Raw genomic sequence first — 19,755 nt, forward strand, 5'->3', positions numbered from 1 at the left:
TTTTCGACACAAAGGCTGCAAACAACGCTAGCTCACGACGACTTATAAAATAGTTCATATCCAGAAGTTGGAGGGCTACAAAGTGCAAGCCGTCCAGGCCAGCCTGCAGCGGCTGCGTACGCTTCCGCCTTGCACAAACCGGGTAGGCGCCGCGTCGCGACGAAGGCAGCCGCAGAAGAGGAAGAGCATCACCTGCAGTCCGAGGCGTGGGAAACGCTGCCCGCGGGCTCTGGAAGCCGAGGCGCGCGCCCCGCGGGGCCCCGGGGCGGCTCCGGTGCTGAGTTCGAGGAACGCTGGCGCTCGGCGGAGCCCGGGGGGAACGCGGCGGGGTGGAAAGGGGCAGCCGGTTCCCCGTGGGGACGGCCGCGGACGCGGACGCCGCTTCAGCAGGGGAGTCCGCCACAGCCTCCGCGCCCGCAGCCGCGACTGCCGCCGAGGCCAACCCAGCCGGAGAATCCCGGCCGCGCCGGGGAGCCGGGGGCGAGGCGGGGCGCTGACGTCACCGCCCCTCACCCCGCCGTCCTCCAAGAGGGAGGGAGTGGGGAACGGAGGCACTGATCCGCCGCAGCTCCCGGCCGCAACTCCTCAACTCGGCGGCTGGCTGCCTGGACATGTCCTGACAAACTTGGCTTCTCCTCGGCCCTCTCCGTAGCCCTCGTGCGCTCTCTTTCCGCCTCCTTTTGGGGCTCAAGTTTCATCGCGGTCGCAAGCCCCAGGAGATGCGACCACCGGGGTCCGGGCAGCGCAGACGGATCGCACTCTGGCTGGGGATATGCTGAAGATCCGGGGGCGGCAAAGTTGGTACTTCACCCGCGGCTCGTAACACACAGTCAAACGCGTGGGCATTACGGGGCGGCCGGGGACTTTAAAGCGCACCTCCGAGGACTCGGCTGGACGGTGAGTTCTTTGTTCAGTGCAAGCCTTTTAGTATTTAAGTTAAAGTGCATTCAGGACACTAGGAGAGCTGTGTGGCAGGGCAGCGTGTGCATCTTAGGGGCTCTCAGCCCAGGGAGCTACGCACCCCTGGCTGCGCACGGCTTGGGGACGGCAGATCCGTGTGCATGGCTTTTGGAAAGCATAAAATACACACAGAGCACTGCTCACAAGAACTTGAGAGGCGATGCTGTTGGTGCATTATTTGGAATGTAACTTATTATAGAAATGGTGCCTTGGGAGGGCGCATCGCGGGCCGCGTGATCTGCAGTGGCGCAGCGCCCTCTAGTCCGGACGGCCGGGGAGGCGCGCTCTCTGCCCGGTGCCTGGCGGACAGCGAACTTGGACCTGCCGGGTGCTCAGGGGACCTCGGCGCAAGCTCTGTGGCCATCGCCGTGGCTCCCGCTGCCACCCACCCGGCTCGTTCCTTAGACGCTTTCCACAATTTAGCCTGGGCGTGCTGGGTGCGGAGGCGGGTGCTAGAGGAAAGGATTGTTGTGTCGGGAAGCGATCCCTCTGCCCCTGCATTTGCATGGGCCCTTGCGGACAGAGTTAGTTGATGGTCGACTACTTAAAAGGACAGACGTGGAACCCGAGCCACGTTTCTGTCTTCCCTGCGAAGGTAATTCGATCGCTGCCGAAAAGGCATCTCCGTGCCGTGCTGTTGGGGGCTGGAGGGTCAGTGAAATCGTGGCGGAGCCCGACTGAAATTTCCACCCCTGGCCCCAGGCGGTTCTTGTGGCGACCAAGCGCAACTTCTTCCAGGCAACCGGACTTCTCAGCCTGGAAAACCGAGATTCCTAAACAGATATTTTAGTGTTAGTAAGCGCCTTTCTTTCCTCACGATCAGCGCTCATTTTTCTCCAGGAATTCTTTTGCGCCATTAAAAAAAAAAAATCCTGTGATTTTTCTCGGTACGGACTGGCACCTTTGCACTTTTTCCCCCTCCGAGCTCTTACCGCCTCCCCAGCCCCCCACCACGGCCGGCGGTCTTTTGTGGCCGTGTGGTGCCCAGAGTTGGTATTCGGCAAAGGGCGCAGACCGGCAGATCTTGGAAGGCCGCTCGCTTTCCAGGTGCTCCAAGCGTGGAATTGACCCGTAACTCCAGCAGCACTGTGCGCAGTGGCGGCCTGGGTTGGTGGTGTTTGTATTGGGTGGGTGGGTGGGTGGGTTTGTGTCTATAGTCTCCGTAGGGCGCAGGGACTAGCGCGCCACGTTCCAACCGGCGCAGCCACGCCGCACGCATTCTTTCTTCTTCCCAGCCACAGCCTGCTCGAGGTTACAACCTTCTTTAAGATGGCTTAAGAAAGAGGCCGCCTCTACTTGGGAGCCGAGGGAATTCGCTCTCGCGCCCCCTCCGCTGGCCCCGAGGGAAACCGGATCCCTTTGTGCTCGCCGTGTGAAAATGTTCCAGCCGCGCAAACTTTGCTAGGTCGTGCCCGCCCCGCTCTCCGGGCTGCGTCCCCCGCCGCCGCGCCGAGCCGGCGCCCGGAGCGCTGCCCGCGCCGGGGATGGGCCCCGAGCCCCCCGGGACGCCGGTCCGGGGAGGTCCCGGAGTGGGGCGTCCCCCTTTCTCCAGAGACCTGTTGGTTACCCCGGGCGCGCAGTGGGCCGGGGCCATCGGGGCGCACTGGCGGACAGAGTACCCGAGGCGGCACGAGCTCGCAGACGTGGGGAGCCTTGGCGCCCGCGGAGGCCAGCGTTGGGGTTCGCTGCCGGGGGTCGAGCGGCTCGGGTCTAACCTGGGCTCTGCACCGAGAGGGTGAGGAGGAGCGTTTGTGTTTTTCCAGGCTAGTCGTGTAGACGGAATGACGGAGGAAGTGTTCCGATCTCCCCGCATTCCGGTGGAGACCTAGTGGAAGATTCTATTCCGCCAAGTAACTGCCGACTCGGAACCAAGGCATTCAAATGCAGATTGAGGAATTCCCTAAAGATTCTGGAGAATCTAAAGCGCTACCTGGAAAGCTTTTTCTTGAGGCCTTAGCTTTTTTTTTTTTTTTTGGAACTGCAGTTTTCCCTTTACTAGCTGAGAGCATTCCAAATTAATTCCTCGCCCCCGCGACTTTGTGCTGGCCATTAACTGCCCTCAGCAACAGAACGAGCTTCCAGCTATTGCTCAGGGTGTCGCACCGGGCGCTTGATCGCGTCCACCCCGCCTCTCGGAGCCGGCTTCTGTAGGCACCCGGGGCCTGCCGGCGACCCGGGGCAGGCCGCCTCCGCCCGCGACCCCGCCGCAGGGAAAGTGGGCTCGAGTTTCCGCGCCGCAGAAACGAGCGCCGGCGCTCGCAGGCGTGGCCGCGGGCGGAGGGATATCCTCGGCGCGCGCAGCGTGAGGCGCCGGTGCCGAGCCGGGGCGGCCGCGAGCGGGGCGGGCAGGCGGCGCTGGCCGGCGACACCATGCGGACGTGCGGGCCCAGTGAGACCCCCGGCGGACCCGTCCCCGGCTCGGGGGCGCGCTGAGGCCGCCGAGGGTGCGCCCCGAGGGAGCCGCCGCCGCCGCCGCTTCGGAGCAACTTTGCTGTAAGTTTGCAAGTGAAGTTTGGGGGTAAGAGCGAGCCGGCGAGGCGAGGGGGCGCAGCGCCGCCCGGCCGGCCGGAGCGGGGGTCTGTGTGCAGTCGTGCGCGTGGCTGCTCTGGGCTGCAGGCTTGGGCGTCGGTGGGTGCCTTCTCCGGGCTGTCCGGACCAGGACTGTGCTGCTCTCGGTGTCCCGGAAAATCGAATGAAAAAGAGCCTGACTGAAAGGCGGTGCGGGTTCGGCCGCTTCCCACTTGGAGAGTCCAGCGCTGGCCTTGGCGAGGATGAGCGAGCGGGGGGGCGGGTCGTGGGCGACGTGAACGGAATGGCAGCTCCCGAGCTCGGTGCGGCCCCTGCCTCGCGGGGTCTGGTCCTGGCGTCGTAGCCCGGAGTCCGAGCGGCGGCCGGGGCGCGGAGCTCCCGGGCGGGCGAGAACTTCCGCTGCGCCCCGGAGCTTCGGAAACTTGCGAGCCGGCGCAACTCCTGCCTGCTAATGGCTTAACCGATGTGGCTCCCGGCTGAGTTCTTTCCAGCTGAAATAGTCACAGGGTAGGTGAGCTGAAAGCAGCGGCCGGTAGCTGGGAGCGGGATCTTTGAAATGGAGTCGCGGAGTTGGCTCGGAGGTCGGTGCCCCGGAGCGGTGCCCGTCTGCGCTTTGCTTGCAGCTGGTTGCACGGTGCAGAGGTGGGGGGCATGGGTTGCGGGGCTGCACATTTGCAAACGGTGCGGGTTAGCAGACGTTTTTGTCGCCTGTGGAAGAAAAACTTCTATGGTCTTTTTTTTTTTTTTTTTAACAAGTTCTATTTTTTTTTTTTCTGATTTTGCTTTTTCTTGTGGGAAGCTGACTCTGGTCTCTAAGGTTTTTCTGTTCTCACTGATGTGGATTGCGAGGCTTAGGAAACAAGGACGCAATTGTATGTATTCGGAAAGTAAACTCATAAATATTTTCTATGCAGTTAACTTTTTTTTTTTTTTTTTGCATGTGTCTGAACTATGGTTTCATTAAGTGGCTTTTGTTAAGCAAATCCCTAGTGTTTGATGCAGGCGGATTTTTTTTTTTTTTTAAACCATAGGTATTTACAGTGCCTGTTGAAACCGGGAAAAGATTTAAAAGGCAAATGACCTGCAGTTATTCTTTTTCAAGGTAAACGCGTGTTAAACTAGGTGATAATGTTTGTCGTCATACTCCAGATTTTGGATTGTGTTACTAAGCACAATCAGCCACTCAGGAAAAGATGTTGCTCCAGTTAGTATCGGTTAATTCTGCTGTTTGGCTTTGGCTTTGTGTGTTAGAAGGACGTCTCTGATTAGTATCCCCTTTTCTTATGTATTTAAGCTTCATGATGTAAAAATTAATCATTGTATAATTTTTAAAACAACAGCAATTCATGTAACTCTTAGCTTATCCCGGACAGGGGTGGCATTTAATAAGCTCTGTCTCTAAGTTATGACTTGAATAGGTTTGCATTTGTGTACTTGTTTCTTGAAAAATTAAAATCTCAACTTAGCCAAATTCTTTGTCACTGTGAAGGGAAGCGGGGTGGTTAGAAGGCTTCCTGGAATCATTTTGGCCACCTGTATTTTCACTGGCATCCTTTAAATGGTCACAAGAAGTGTCCCTGCCAGTTCTCATCATGTTAGTGCATAATTCAGATGTCAAAAATGGTGTGCAAACTAGTACTGTTTTCATTCACCTAGTCCCCTGCCTTTGTAGTGTTGGTCTTGAGGCTTAGCTTCTGAATGACCTTTGAAATACTCATTTCTTGAATGGAACAGGTAGAGGTGATCGGAGAGATAATCTGTTGTAGTTCTCATATCAAGTCTGCCACCTCCTTGGCTGATTTTGCTTAGAATCAATAAACCGAATGAAATTAGTACAGTACTTTGTTGTATTAAATACTGTCTCCATGACCTCATTGGTGGCCTGAAGGACCTAGTTTAACAGTAGCTAGCCATAGGGCTTGGTGTGTTTTAATCTTTATGAGTGGGAATGCTTTTGACCAAATTGCAAATATGATGGAGCCAAACTCATATCTTTTTGGCATCACTTAATTATTCAATTTGTAAGTGTCATTTATCATTAGATATTGGAAAGAGGTTTTTGAAGTAGATGATAGACATCATTTAAAATGAGAACGTTATCTGATAGGAGCTTTTTATTTAAAAGAGATGTTCAGTCAGTTGAAGAATTTATATTTCATGTTTCTAAAGTTTGTTTTAAATTGTCTTTTCATGTCAGTTCAAGATTTAAATATATTGCCTAAATTCTTGCTTAATTCTCAGAGTTTACCATGTATATAGAAATGTTTGTAATTAAATGGCTTGTAAAAAATACTTAGGAAAATTAGGGATTGTTTAGCCTTTATCCTTCATAGACTGTTAAGGCACAGAGCTTCATGATAAGGTCTCCAGTACAGTAATCAGACAGCACCTCACCTGTCATCAATTTGGAAGCATTTGGAGGTGGAGGTGACCTCTTTCTGGGCTGTTGGGAATTAGAATGCTCTTCAGGGCTGTCACTGGGCTATAACTTGCACCTGGATTTTCTGTTAATTGGAGGATAGATGTGGGGCCAGCTCCATGGCATAGTGGGCTGAGCCTCTGCCTGCAGCGCCGGCGTCCCATGTGGGTTCTTGATCATGTCCCAACTGCTCCACTTCCAATCCAGCAGAGAGCTAATGGCTTGAGAAAGCAGTGGAAGGTGGCCCAAGTGCTAGGACCCCTGCACCCACGTGGGAGACCCAGAGGAAGCTCCTGTCTCCTGGCTTCAGATCTGCCAGAATTGTGGTCATCTGGGGAGTGAACCAGCAGATGGAAGATCTCTCTTTTGTTTCTCCCTCTCTGTAACTGCTTCTCAAATAAATAAATAAATATTTAAAAAAGAAGATATCTGTGTTATTTTATTTTGTTATCCTTCTCTGTCTCCCCTCCTCTACTGCATTAGGCCCTCCATTCTCCATTTTCAATCCTTCATCCATCTGTCTATTCAACCAACGACTGGATCTCCTCTTCCAGACACAGTACAGAGAAGTGAGTGAATCTTGTTTCTTGCCCTCAAGGAGCTTACATTCCTGGAGGGAGAAAGGCAAGTAGACAATTAGAGGCAGTGAACTAATAGATCCTTTAGGATCAGGATAGTTTGTCCTAGCACCTCAGTGGATTTAGGCTAGGATTAGCTCTGAGGGAGGAGCCGTGGATCTGGGGACTCACAGGAGGGGGGTTGTGGGTGACGAAATGATACGTACACAGCAAGTTGTATACATATCACAGTGTGGCTTGTTTGTGTGATGGAGAGAAATGAGATCAGAGACCTAAGCATGCTGTGTGATCTCTAAGAAAAGTGTTGGTTGATTATCTGTGCTTCTCTAATCCTGCTTTGACTTAGGACTTTTTGTTTTGATCTAGTTATAACATTCAAATCTGTGACTAATTGAAGTTATTTTCTAAGACAGGAAGGATGATTTCCATGGAGCAGGGGTTAAGGATAGAAGAGAAGGAAATGTTGAAGAGAAACGTGAAAATAACAGCTGCATGTGAGGGATGGAAGGCAGGAAAAGATAAAATACTGTAGTTACATTTGTGTTATCCTTCCAAAGGTAGGGGGCAGACAGGTTACATCAGTTTAAGGCTTCCACCACTGGGTGGTGTTGTTGGCTCAAGACAGCTTGGTTGCTGTACTTGGTGCAAGCCTGTAAGGATATAGCATTTTAGGTTTGAAATAGGAATAATAGTGGAAGTAGATCAGGAAAGCAGAAATCACATTATCAAAGATCTTTAATACGAAACTAAGAAGAATATACTTCATAAGCCAGTTAAGGGGCGTTACTAATATTTTCAAACTGGGAAACACACTTGAATCACAGATGGGTCCCAGAAAGTAGGAATACCACAAGACTGTTAAAGTACAGTACCCAAAAAAATTTACATGAACTACATGGTAGCAGCAGAAATGGAAAAATTTTGAGAAATTGAGAAAGAAAAAATATTAAGACTAGATAACTGGAGGGTTGGCAGGTAGGAATTAAAGATCATAGAAACTGTGAAGTTTGGGAGAGATGTGGGGATGGTAGGAAGCTGAGAAGATTTTAGCCCAGCTTTCAATTTCTCATAGAAGTAGAGTTTACAGGATTAAGTAAGTTCCTTGAATTTATATGGTTGATTAGTGATAAAGCAGGACTGGGTCCCAGGCCTGTAGTCTCCCAGCTCCTTCCCTTCTGTCTTCTTAGATTGAAAACTTGAGTGACTTGGGAAGTAGTAAAACCCTTCACTGGAGTTGTAGAGTACAGTGGAAGAGCTGTTATTTTGCTGTAGAGAATTGGGAGAAATGAGGTTGTTACAGGATACAGGGAGGGTACAGCTGGGATTGGGATTGGGATTGGGGCAGAGTAGATGAGTTCTTCCAATATGCATGCACAGGAAGAGTTGGAAGTCAGAGGTTGGTCAGTACCAAACTTGATGGAGAAGGAACTTGGCTAGAATATTGCAGAGAACCGGGAAAACGTAGTGCCATTCATTCTGCACATGGTGTGGTTGCTTCTTTGTTTTTAGGTGGTCTCTGACAATCGACAAGACCCGAGGGTGCTGGGGAGGGGGGTGAGTTGTGTGGACTGTAGTGTCCAGTCGAGGAGAATGAGCACAGAGCACAGGTTGTGTGAGCTGAAGTTAACTTGTGATACCAGAGCACAGCGGCTCTTGCCAGGATGGAGCTGAGGAGCTGTATGGAGATGTTGAGCCTGGAAGTGTTTTCAGAGGACAAGGAGCTCTAGGGAAGTAAAAATGGTGCTGAGAGACTCCTGGTTTTTTTTTTTTTAGACCTTTGCCAATATTAGAAAGAGACAAATAGAGTGTTAGTTTGAAGGAAATCACAGTTTGTTTATTTTTAAGTAGGGAAGAACTTATTTGTGTGTGTAGACTCAGCAGAAAGTGGCAATAGAGAGGGTTGCTAAAGTTGTTTGAGTTTGAGAATGATTTAGGAGAGAAGAGCTACAGGAGAGGCAGAATTTTATGGCATGAAGGATGTCTTTATTTATAGTGAGGATAGAGGTAGAAGGCCAGGAAAGAATAGATGAAAAGACTATTTTAAGGAGAGGAAAGAAGATGAGAGACTTTGTACCTGATGACTTCTGTTTTCTTACTATACATGGACAGTCACATTCCCAATCCATTATTTAGTGGAATGGTTATTGTGTACTAAAATACACAGGGAGCATAATTTGACCTATAATAGGACCTTACTAATTTGGGCATGGAAGAAGTGGATAGTGTTGTTTTTTTTTTTTTTTTAAAGATTTATTTATTTATTTGAAAGTCAGAGTTACACAGAGAGAGAAAGAGAGGCAGAGAGAGAGAGAGGTCTTCCATCCGATGGTTCACTCCCCAACCGACTGCAGCGGATCTGAAGCCAGGAGGTCCTTCTGGGTCTCCCATGTGGATGCAGGAGCTCTAGGACTTGGGGCATCCTCTGTTGCCTTCTCAGGTGCATTAGCGCGGAGCTGGATCAGAAGTGGAGCAGCCGGGACACAGGCGGGCTCCTATATGGGATGCTGACACTGCAGACAGCAGCTTAACCCACCATGCCACAGTGCCGGCTCCTCTTTACCTGTCTTGTCTTTTATGTCACGAGACTGCAGAAAAACTAAAAACAGTCATCTTCATCATGTAGGTGAAGTGTCCCTTTCCTGAAATGCCTGGGGCCCCAGAAGGTTTTCAGATTTCAGATTTTTTCTGATTAGGGAATATTTGCATGTATGTAATGAGAATCTTGGGTATGGGACCCACGTCTGGATACTAAATTTGTTTCAGAATTTTATATAATATGATTAGTAATTTTGTGCATGAAACGAAAGTTTCATGGTTGTAGAATCTTCCACTGTTGCATTATGTTACCACTCAATAAGTTAACAGAGTTTGGAGCATTCCAGGTTGTGGATTTTCAGATTAGGGATTTTCAACCTGTTGTAAAAGACAAGTTTAATAGGCTCATGTAGTAAGTAAATTAGATTTTATAGAGAGATAATTTAGAAATTAGGACAGAATCAGGTGTCATGGCACAGCAGATTAAACCACTTGTAACGGAGCAGCATTCAAGTTCTGACTGCTCTGTTTCCAGCCTTGTATTCTGCTAACATTCCTGGGAGGCAGCAGATGATGGCTCACATATTTGAATTTCTGCCCCAACATGGAGAACCAGATATAGTTCTAGGTTTTTGGCTTTGGCTTGGCGTAGCCCTGGCCAGTAGATGGAAGATCTCAATCTCTGTCTCTTTCAAGTAGACAAAAATAAATAAGTAAATAAAAACTATTAAAAAAAGAAATTAGAACATTTAAATTTCTTAGGAGCGAGAAAGCCTTTAAAATTTTATTTTGGATGGATGAAATCACGTAGATGTTTGCATTTTAAGTTCTGAAAAAGTCAAATTTGTAGTTCCCCACTGTTGGTATCAGTTGCGTGAAAATCGTTCTCAGGATTAACTCAATCAGTTGTTCTGTCCAAGGCAATATTTAAATTAATCCTGCTAGAGTCATCACACTTATTGCAGTTCCAGTCATAACTAACAAGACATATGTAGTTACCAGAAGTCATTAAATGATATATCCTAAGTCTAAGACTGCACTTCAGTTTCTAGGTTCATGGCTCCACCCTATACTGAAAATCCTATTAAGATGGGTTAAAAAGAATTGCTATGCACTAATGAAAATGAGCAGAATCTGCTCATTAGTTTTTCGACATGGAATGAAAGCTCTTAAAAGTGCTGGCTTGGTATTGTAATTTGCTAGAAAAATGAAAGGTGTTTTTTTTTTTTTTTCATTTGTTATCCGGAAGTTATGAATTGATTATGGCTGTAACAAACAGGCTTAGGAAGATACAATAGAGGTTTTTTTTCCACTTTTATTAAATGGTTTTTAGAAGCCATTATTTATTTGAAAATGACAGAGAGAGAGGAGAGACAGAAAGAATCTTCCATCTGCTGGTTCACTCCCCAAATGGCTGCAACAGCTGTGACTAGGCCATGCAAGCTGGGGCTAATCCAGACTAAAGCCAGGAGTCAGAAGCAACATCTGGATGGCAGGGACTTAGCCTTCATTTGCTGCTTCCCAGGCACATGAGCAGGAAGCTGAAATGGAAGTGCAATGGGCATCCCATGCCGTGGCTTAGCCTGCTGTGCCATGATGTTCACCCCAACACAAAGTTTTTTAGATTGTGGTCATTTTTATTACGTGGAGTGAAAAGTTGTGTGTTTCCCTTTTATGTAGAGAGGTACAGTGACTTATGACCTAAAATTGAATAAGCAACGTGTAACAGAATCAATCCATGCCTCGCGTGATGCTGTGTGCCACCTGCTTTCTCTCTGAATCACTGAGACACTTCTGAAGCGGAAGCTTTAGATCTGAATGCTGGGCTCCATTGTTTTGTGAAGATTGTGCAGTCGCAGAATTGGTACATTTCTCATGAAGGCCTCCGTGATGAAGAAATATGAGGGTATTACTATCTGATTTTTGTTAGAAAAATGTTTTTCTCTTGAATTTATGAATTTTCAGAAATCTGTGCTAAAGATGTTGAAGCTTTTGACCTGAGGCTGTTTTTTCCTTAAAGACTGAACTAAGTAAACACTCTTTGTTTTCACTTTGGAAAATGTATTTTAGAAATCCCAAATTACTCTTGAGTTAAAAGGAGTGTGATCACCTTCTAAATATCAAAATGTAGCTCTTGGCTAAAGTGGTGTTTGGAGTTTCATTTTCATAAGCGTGAACTCTAGATAATAACAGTTTTTAGATGAAATGTTGTTAGTGTCTTCTCTTTACTTGAGCTGTAGTGTTGGTTTTACATAGAGTAACAGCCTTAGTTCTGGTCATGATGTTTTCTGGTGAAACCTGAGATCACAAAGTTATTAGTTACTTTACTATACGGTTAATAACTATCTGTTAAAAAATGGACTTTTTCTAATCAAAAGAATGCATTTACTAGTTCTAATTATAGTGTCATTGTGTTAGCCAAGTTTGCAGAGTGAACTCTGAATTTTAAGAGGTTTGGTTATGAATGTCACCTAGGAAGTTTGTTCCAGCTGTGATGTGTCCCAGGAGGACTGTGTTGGGTGGATTGTGGGAGGTGGTTGGGGTGCTTGGGAATCTAGTTGTGGGGGACACGTGGAGGTGGCAGGAGCTGTGGTTGGAAGCTGCTATGATCTGACACGATGGGCATTTTCTTTATGACCGGGGAGGTGGTTGTCTGGGGCCTTTCTGCAACCAGTATTTGAGTCATTTCCAACGTCTGATGTTAGGCTTTTCAAATTACTTGCTGTGCCTTATCACACCCCTGTCCCCTCACCAGGCTCAGGGGCTATTCTGTCTCCCTTCTTCTGCTTTCAACTCCTGGAGAACAACAATGGCCTGTCCTTGGCTTCCTTTTCTTCTCTGTGCTCTCTTCAGTGATCTCATTCAGTTTCATGGTTCTAAATATCATCATCTATATTCTGACAGCTCTAAAATTTATATCTGCACGCTGGAACTCTCCCACCCATCTAACTGCCCACAGAGTCTTCCATTGGATATCCAGTATGCATTTCCAGCTTATCTTGTCCTAAACCGAACTCCTATTCAATCCCTACAACCTGGTCCTCCCGCAGACTTCCCCTCAGTCCCTGGCAGCAGGATTTTCTGTGCTGAGCGGCCCTTCCCTCTACAATCTCTCTATTATTGCAGGTTAGTCTCCCTCCAGCATATGCCCTTGCTGCCCTGCACTTGTCTTCTCCACACAGATACCAGACTGACCTTTTCCCACTCCAGGTAGATAATATCCTTCCCGTTCAAAATCCTCTAGTGCGTTCTCAGTTTATTTGTACTAAAATCCAAAGTCCTAAACATCACCTTTCATCCGTGAGTCTGTACCAGTCTTTGAGAGATGTTTGAGTCAGTGAAGAGACTAGACAAGTCAGCCTTGTAAAAGAATTCTGAATAATTTGTGTAGCGTGAGTCCGCAGCTAGTGACTGCCTTCTAAAAGAGTCCACTACAGAAGGGAAGGAAGCGGGGTAACTTGACTGTGGAGCAACTTGACAGACAGTACCTCAGTCAGGTGATCAAGGTCAGGGTCTACGTGATTCCTGTTGATATATCCCTTGATGGGATGAGATGCAGATGACACTTTACCCCTCTGATCTTCCTTCCCCAAATACAGTGTAATCCCGAGAAAGAAGACAGATTCCAATTGAGGGGTATTTTGTAGGAGGAACCTTCTACAGAGTAGCTGCTTAGCACTCAGAACTGGCAAGCCTGTTTAAAAACAAGGGAAATCTCAGGAATTTACAATCCAGAGAAGTCTAAGGAGATGCAGTTGCTAAATGCAGTATGGTATCTGGGATGGGACACTGAGATAGGAAATGGATATTAGGTAAAAATCTGAGGAATCTGAGTAAAGCTTGGACTTCAGTTAATACTGTATCAATATTGGTTTATTGGTTTTCACATATATATATGATACTAATGTGTTAACAGTGGGGGAGACTGCAACTTTCTGTAACTGTAAAGCTGATCTAAAATAAAATGATTTATTTTAAAAAGAACCCCCTTCATGATCTGTCCTGGCTTCTGTTCCCCATCCTTACGGCTCTCCCCTTCCCTGTTCTCCAGCTTCTCCAACCCATTGCTTCTCCACGGGGGGGGGGGGGGGGGTGATTTTGCGCCTAGAAGACATTTGGCAATGTCTGGAGACACTTTTAGTTGTTAGAACTGGGGCAAGGGGTAGGGGAGATGTTACATGCTTTTACTGGGTGGAGACCAGGAGTAATGCTAAACATCCCGCAGTGTTCCAAAGCATCTAAGAAGAGTCTGCCACAAATACTGGTGGTGCTGAGGTTGAGAAGTCCTGGTTCTTTTGAATTTGGGGGTCTGTCTTTCCTTCAGGCTCCTGACCACAGTCTCTATGCCCTGCTTCATGTTTTCTTCTTCACTGAGTTTTCAGAACTCCTGCTCTCACCCCCTACAACCTGATCCTCGAGCAGACTTCCCCTCAGTCCCTGGCAACTGCATTCTCTGTGCTGAGCAACCCTTGCCTTCACAGTCTGTCCTCTGTATTATTGCAGATTAGTCTCCCTCCAGATTTTGCCCTTGCTGCCCTGCACTTGTCTTTTCCATGTAGGTGCCAGAGTGACCTTTGCCACTCTGATACAGTGTCAGTGTGTGTGTGTGTGTGTGTATGTCTATCACCAGAACTTGTTGATAATTTAGTTCATTTTTGAATCTCAAACATCTAGAATGGTACATAGTGGGTGGTCATGAAGTGTTTGTTGAAGGAATTAAGTAGTTGATGAAAGGAGTGAGTGAATGATAAAGGTAACATATACTTAGGCCAAAAATTTCAGATAGCAAAATGCAATATAAGCATTCCTCCAACCACCTGTTACCTATTCCTGTCTTCTGGAAGTGACTACTGTTAATGGGTCTGGTCAGAATTTTCCTGTCCATGATTTAACAGATCCAAATATTATGCACATGTGTGCACTATTTTCAGTGCTTGCAAGAATCTTGTGTAATAGTTTGTTGTGAATTGGACAATAGTAATAATATCCCTTAAAACATGATCTGTCACTCCAAGGAAAAGGCAGTGCTTGTTTAACATCATCTTTATAAAGTTCTTTCAAACATTTTCTTTTTTTAATTTATTTATTTGAAAGGCAGAGTTACAGAGAGGCAGAGAGAGAGAGAGAGAGAGAGAGAGAGACAGACAGAGAGGTGTCTTCCATCTGCTGGTTCACTCGCTAAATGAGTGCAACAGCTGGAGCTGTGTTGATCTGAAGCCAGGAGCTTGGAGCTTCTTCCAGGTCTCCCACACGGGTGCAGGAGCCCAAGGACTTGTGCCATCCTCTGTTGCTTTCCTAGGCCATAGCAGAGAGCTGGATTGGAAGTGGAGCAGCTGGGACTAGAACCAGTACCCATATGGGATGCAGGCACTGCAGGTGGTGGCTTTACCAGCTACACCACAGCACTTGCCCCCAATAATTTTCTTACATGTATTTTCTTTAACTGCATGTACCTAGCAGGGTGCTGAATGATAGCAGGTTATTTATGCCTGTTGGCTAAAATGAATTGAACTTTTCCCTTGTTAAAATTTTCAGATCATTTTAAAATACTCAAATTTCCTTGCATATTAGAACTTCTGACCAGCTTGAAATATTTATAGAGAAAGTTTTGGGAGAAAATTTTATTTTAAGTGAAAATTGTTCCCCAAGAGGCCTAACAAAAATCTGTCCAATTTTCTGACTTTTATCTCCTTAGGAAAAAGCACGATGGCCTAAGAACAAATTAGGGTGCCCAACTTGAATGTGATTCAATATCAATTAAGCTTCTGACTGCTTTAAGCATATCAGGTCTTTTTACCCCCCTCTAATGAAATGACTAATGGGGCAAAGTTGGCAGTAGCTGAGTTAAAATACTGTAAATTAATGTTGCTGTTCTAATTTCAACCTGGCTGTTAAGCCAGCCCTCCAGTCTGCTGTTCCCTTCACCTTTGGTAGTTTCCACATTTAGTGAATATTAATTTGAGAGTTGCTTTTGCAAGGGTATGGTGCTGTCCTCTGCTGACAGAGCTGGGAGCTTTGTGAAGCTGCAGTTGATTTACAGGATGAAGTGTTTGGCCTCAGAGAGGACAATTGGTGTGAAAGTAATTGGCCTGCTCCTCTGGCCAGGCCTCAGCCCTGCGGACTTTGTCTAGCATCCCACTTGTTAAAGGAATCTTGCTCTTTAGTTTCCCGCTTTCCTTCCCAAGCCACCCTCTGACTTCCTGCAGTATCTGCCTCTTTTCTACACAGGTTTGACCCTTTATGTATATTAGCTTAATGATTTAACTTGTGTGTGTGTGTCTGTCCTATCTTCTAATGGGGGTAGGGCCTGGTCCGGGGTGACAGGTTGTTCAGTGCTCCGAAGACAGGGGACTGTCCATATGCAACTGGTTGTTGACAGCAGTGGTGTAAAACATTGATACCGTTGGTAAGATTTGCTTGACTTAGAGGGCAAAACTTTGCCATCTGACTGCAGACTTCAGGTTTTCCTATTGTAAAATGATGTATTTGGGGAGGAAGGGTTCATACTGATGTTTCAAAAATTACTTCACTATCAAACAACAATAGGCTTATTATATTACCTTTAGATAGGTGTATCAAGGGCTAATGAGACAGTACACCTTTATGTAGAAAGTAAGCTTAATCATTCTTACAAAGAAATAATAAAACTGCAGGATAAATTTTGAAATGAGCTTGTAAGTTTTTCATTACAGGGAGCTGTATAAAACCACTGTTGAGTTTTTAATTTCTCCCTAAGTTGTTTGTTAGAAGCTTTGGATGCTCATAGTATGGTGGTGGTCTTAAGTTTGTAAGCTCTTGAATAAGGTCGTTGTCTACAGCTCTTCAACAATTGCTGTTTACCTTGAAGATTTAAGTATAAAAATACAATTTACAGTGGCAGTTTTTGCTGTTTGTTATGATTCTTCAGTTATTCAGATTTGGAAAACAGGAACTTGAGTCCTTCAAAAAAGAAAAAAGGATTGTATTAAACTTAGTAATGTTTAGATATGTTAGTACTGAAAGTTATATTGGAAACCAGAAAAAAAACCCAAACCATTTCAGTTATTCATATTCTATATAAATGGAAAATGCGTTATGACAATGCAAGCTTTAGAACAATTTGTTCCTCTTGTGCTTGCTTTATTTCCCCAAAGTAATAATTCTTATTTCTTTCTTCTGTTTTAGACTCCTGAGAGTTGAGCAATGGGGAGACATTTGGCCTTGCTTCTGCTTCTGCTCCTCCTGCTCCAACATTTTGGAGACGGTGATGGGAGCCAAAGACTTGAAGAGCCTCCTCCTATACAGTTTACACATTTTCAGTACAATGTCACTGTGCATGAGAACTCCGCGGCTAAAACCTACGTCGGGCATTCTGTGAAGATGGGTGTTTACATTACAAATCCACTGTGGGAATTAAGGTACAAAATTGTTTCAGGAGACAATGAAAACCTGTTCAAAGCTGAAGAGTACGTGCTCGGAGACTTTTGCTTTCTAAGAATAAGGACCAAAGGAGGAAATACAGCTATTCTTAATAGAGAAGTGAAAGACCATTATAACTTGATAGTTAAAGCAGTTGAAAAAAATAGCAATGCTGAAGCACGAACAAAGGTTAGGGTGCAAGTGTTGGATACAAACGACTTGAGACCATTGTTCTCACCCACCTCTTACAGTGTTTCTTTACCTGAAAACACAGCTATAAGGACCAGTATTGCAAGAGTCAGTGCCACTGATGCAGACATAGGAACTAATGGAGAATTTTACTATAGTTTCAAAGACCGAACTGACATGTTTGCTATTCACCCAACCAGTGGTGCAGTGGTCTTAACTGGTAGACTTGATTATCTAGAGACCAAGCTGTATGAGATGGAAATCCTTGCTGTGGACCGAGGAATGAAATTGTATGGTAGCAGTGGTATCAGCAGCATGGCCAAGCTAACAGTTCATGTAGAGCAGGCCAATGAATGTGCTCCCGTGATAACAGCAGTGACTTTGTCACCATCAGAACTGGACAGTGACCCAACATACGCAATTGTAACAGTGGATGACTGTGATCAGGGTGCCAATGGGGAAATAGCTTCATTAAGTATTGTGGCAGGTGACCTTCTCCAACAATTTAGAACAGTGAGATCCTATCCAGGGAGTAAAGAATATAAAGTCAAAGCTGTGGGCGGCGTTGACTGGGACAGTCATCCTTATGGCTACAATCTGACGCTACAGGCTAAAGATAAAGGAACTCCTCCCCAGTTCTCTTCTGTGAAAGTGATCCATGTGACTTCTCCACACTTCAGAGCTGGGCCAGTCAAGTTTGAAAAGGATGTTTACAGAGCAGAAATCAGTGAATTTGCTCCTCCCAACACACCTGTGGTCCTTGTTAAAGCAATTCCCAGTTATCCGCACTTGAGGTATGTTTTTAAAAGTACACCTGGAAAAGCTAAATTCAGTTTAAATCACAACACTGGTCTGGTTTCCATTTTGGAACCAGTTAAAAGACAGCAGGCTTCCCATTTTGAACTTGAAATAACAACAAGTGACAGGAAAGCCTCCACCAGAGTTTTGGTTAAAGTCTTAGGTGCAAACAGCAACCCCCCTGAATTTACCCAGACGGCATACAAAGCATCTTTTGATGAGAATGCGCCTGTTGGTACCACTGTCATGAGCGTGAGTGCTGTAGACCCTGATGAAGGTGAGAATGGGTATGTGACTTACAGCATTGCAAATGTAAATCATGTGCCATTTGTGATCGATCACTTCACTGGTGCTGTGAGTACTTCCGAAAACCTGGACTATGAACTGATGCCTCGGGTTTACACTCTAAGGATCCGAGCATCAGACTGGGGCTTGCCATACCGCCGAGAAGTTGAAGTTCTTGCTACGATTACGCTGAATAACCTGAATGATAACACACCCTTGTTTGAGAAAATAAATTGTGAAGGAACGATTCCCAGGGATCTAGGCGTGGGCGAGCAGATCACCACTGTTTCTGCTATTGATGCTGATGAACTTCAGTTGGTACGATACCAGATTGAAGCTGGAAATGAACTAGATTTGTTTAGCTTAAATGCCAACTCTGGAGTTTTATCATTAAAACAGTCACTAATGGATGGCTTAGGTACAAAGGTGTCTTTTCACAGTCTGAGAATTACAGCTACAGATGGAGAAAATTTTGCCACACCATTATATATCAACATAACTGTGGCTGCCAGTCGTAAGCTAGTAAACTTGCAGTGTGAAGAGACTGGTGTTGCCAAAATGCTAGCAGAAAAGCTGCTGCAGGCAAATAAATTACACAACCAAGGGGAAGCTGAGGATATTTTCTTTGATTCTCATTCTGTCAATGCTCATGCACCTCAGTTCAGAAGTACTCTTCCAAGTGCTATAAAGGTAAAGGAGAACCATCCCTTGAGTTCCAGTATAATTTTCATGAATGCCACTGACCTTGACTCTGGCTTCAATGGCAAACTGGTCTATGCTATTTCTGGAGGAAATGAGGATAGCTGCTTCATTATTGACATGGAAACAGGAATGTTAAAAATTTTATCTCCACTTGACCGTGAAACAACAGACAGATATACCCTGAATATTACTGTCTATGACCTTGGTATACCACAAAAGGCCGCTTGGCATCTTCTAGATATCATAGTTCTGGATGCCAATGATAATCCGCCCGAGTTTTTACAGGAGAGCTATTTTGTTGAAGTGAGCGAAGACAAAGAGGTCAACAGTGAAATCATCCAGGTTGAAGCCACTGATAAAGATCTAGGCCCCAATGGACATGTGACATACTCTATTCTTACAGACACAGATAAGTTTTCAATTGACAGCACAACTGGTGTTGTTAAAATTGTGCGCCCTTTGGATCGTGAAGTACAACATGTGCACTACTTAAAAATTGAAGCTAGGGATCAAGCCAAAGAGGAACCCCAGCTGTTTTCCACTGTGCTTTTGAAAGTCTCACTAGAAGATGTTAATGACAACCCACCTAAGTTTATTCCCCCTAATTACCGGGTGAAAGTTCGAGAGGATCTCCCAGAAGGAACCATAATCATGTGGTTAGAAGCCTATGATCCTGATGTAGGTCAGTCTAGTCAGGTGAGATACACTCTTATGGACCATGGAGAAGGACACTTTGATGTTGACAAGCTCAGTGGAGCAGTTAGAATCATCCAGCAACTGGACTTTGAGAAGAAGCAAGTCTATAATCTCACCGTGAGGGCCAAAGACAAAGGGAAGCCAGTTTCTCTGTCTTCCACTTGCTATGTTGAAGTTGAGGTCATTGATGTGAATGAGAACCTGCACCCACCAGTGTTTTCCAGCTTTGTGGAAAAGGGCATAGTGAAGGAAGATGTTCCTATTGGTTCGTCAGTAATGACTGTGTCGGCTCACGATGAGGACACAGGAAGAGACGGGGAGGTCCGCTACTCCATTAGGGATGGTTCTGGTGTTGGTGTTTTCAGGATTGATGAAGAAACAGGTAAGCTTCTTATTTTCTCTGGTTAATACTTCCTCTCATTTTTCACACACCTGTCTTGTTAGTATATTCAGAAGTCCCACTTGGTCTCTGATAGGGCATGGTATAGAAATGCATGTGCATGCTTTTTATCCCGTTGCTCTATGGAGGATGTTTACTGGTAGGAAGCCATGAAGATGGAGCCAAAGGAGCATGAATGTTAAGTGGCATAAAATGTATAAAATACCAGGGAAATATGAAATTATTACCATAGGTGCTAATCTCTAGGTTTCTACTTTATATTATCA

At 45.9% G+C, this 19,755-nt stretch overlaps 1 protein-coding gene across 5 annotated transcripts in view; it reads left to right on the top strand.

Annotated features, from left to right (window-relative positions):
- Positions 1-540: 540 nt before the first annotated feature.
- Positions 541-19,755, top strand: part of FAT1 (FAT atypical cadherin 1) — a 125,735-nt gene continuing 106,520 nt past the window's right edge. For 3 of the 5 annotated variants that reach the window (XR_009868171.1, XM_062212777.1, XM_062212780.1), the window contains exons 1-2: positions 541-897; positions 16,186-19,471. Coding sequence is in view for 4 of the 5 variants with exons in the window: in XM_062212777.1 (XP_062068761.1) it covers positions 16,204-19,471 (3,268 nt within the window). In the remaining variant the exon portion in view is untranslated. Of the gene's footprint in view, positions 898-3,367; positions 3,454-16,185; positions 19,472-19,755 lie in introns of those variants that run through there. The other 2 variants (XM_062212779.1, XM_062212778.1) reach the window with 2 other exon arrangements.

This window comes from Lepus europaeus, chromosome 16, assembly GCF_033115175.1.
Source record: "Lepus europaeus isolate LE1 chromosome 16, mLepTim1.pri, whole genome shotgun sequence".
Taxonomy (NCBI): domain Eukaryota; kingdom Metazoa; phylum Chordata; class Mammalia; order Lagomorpha; family Leporidae; genus Lepus; species Lepus europaeus.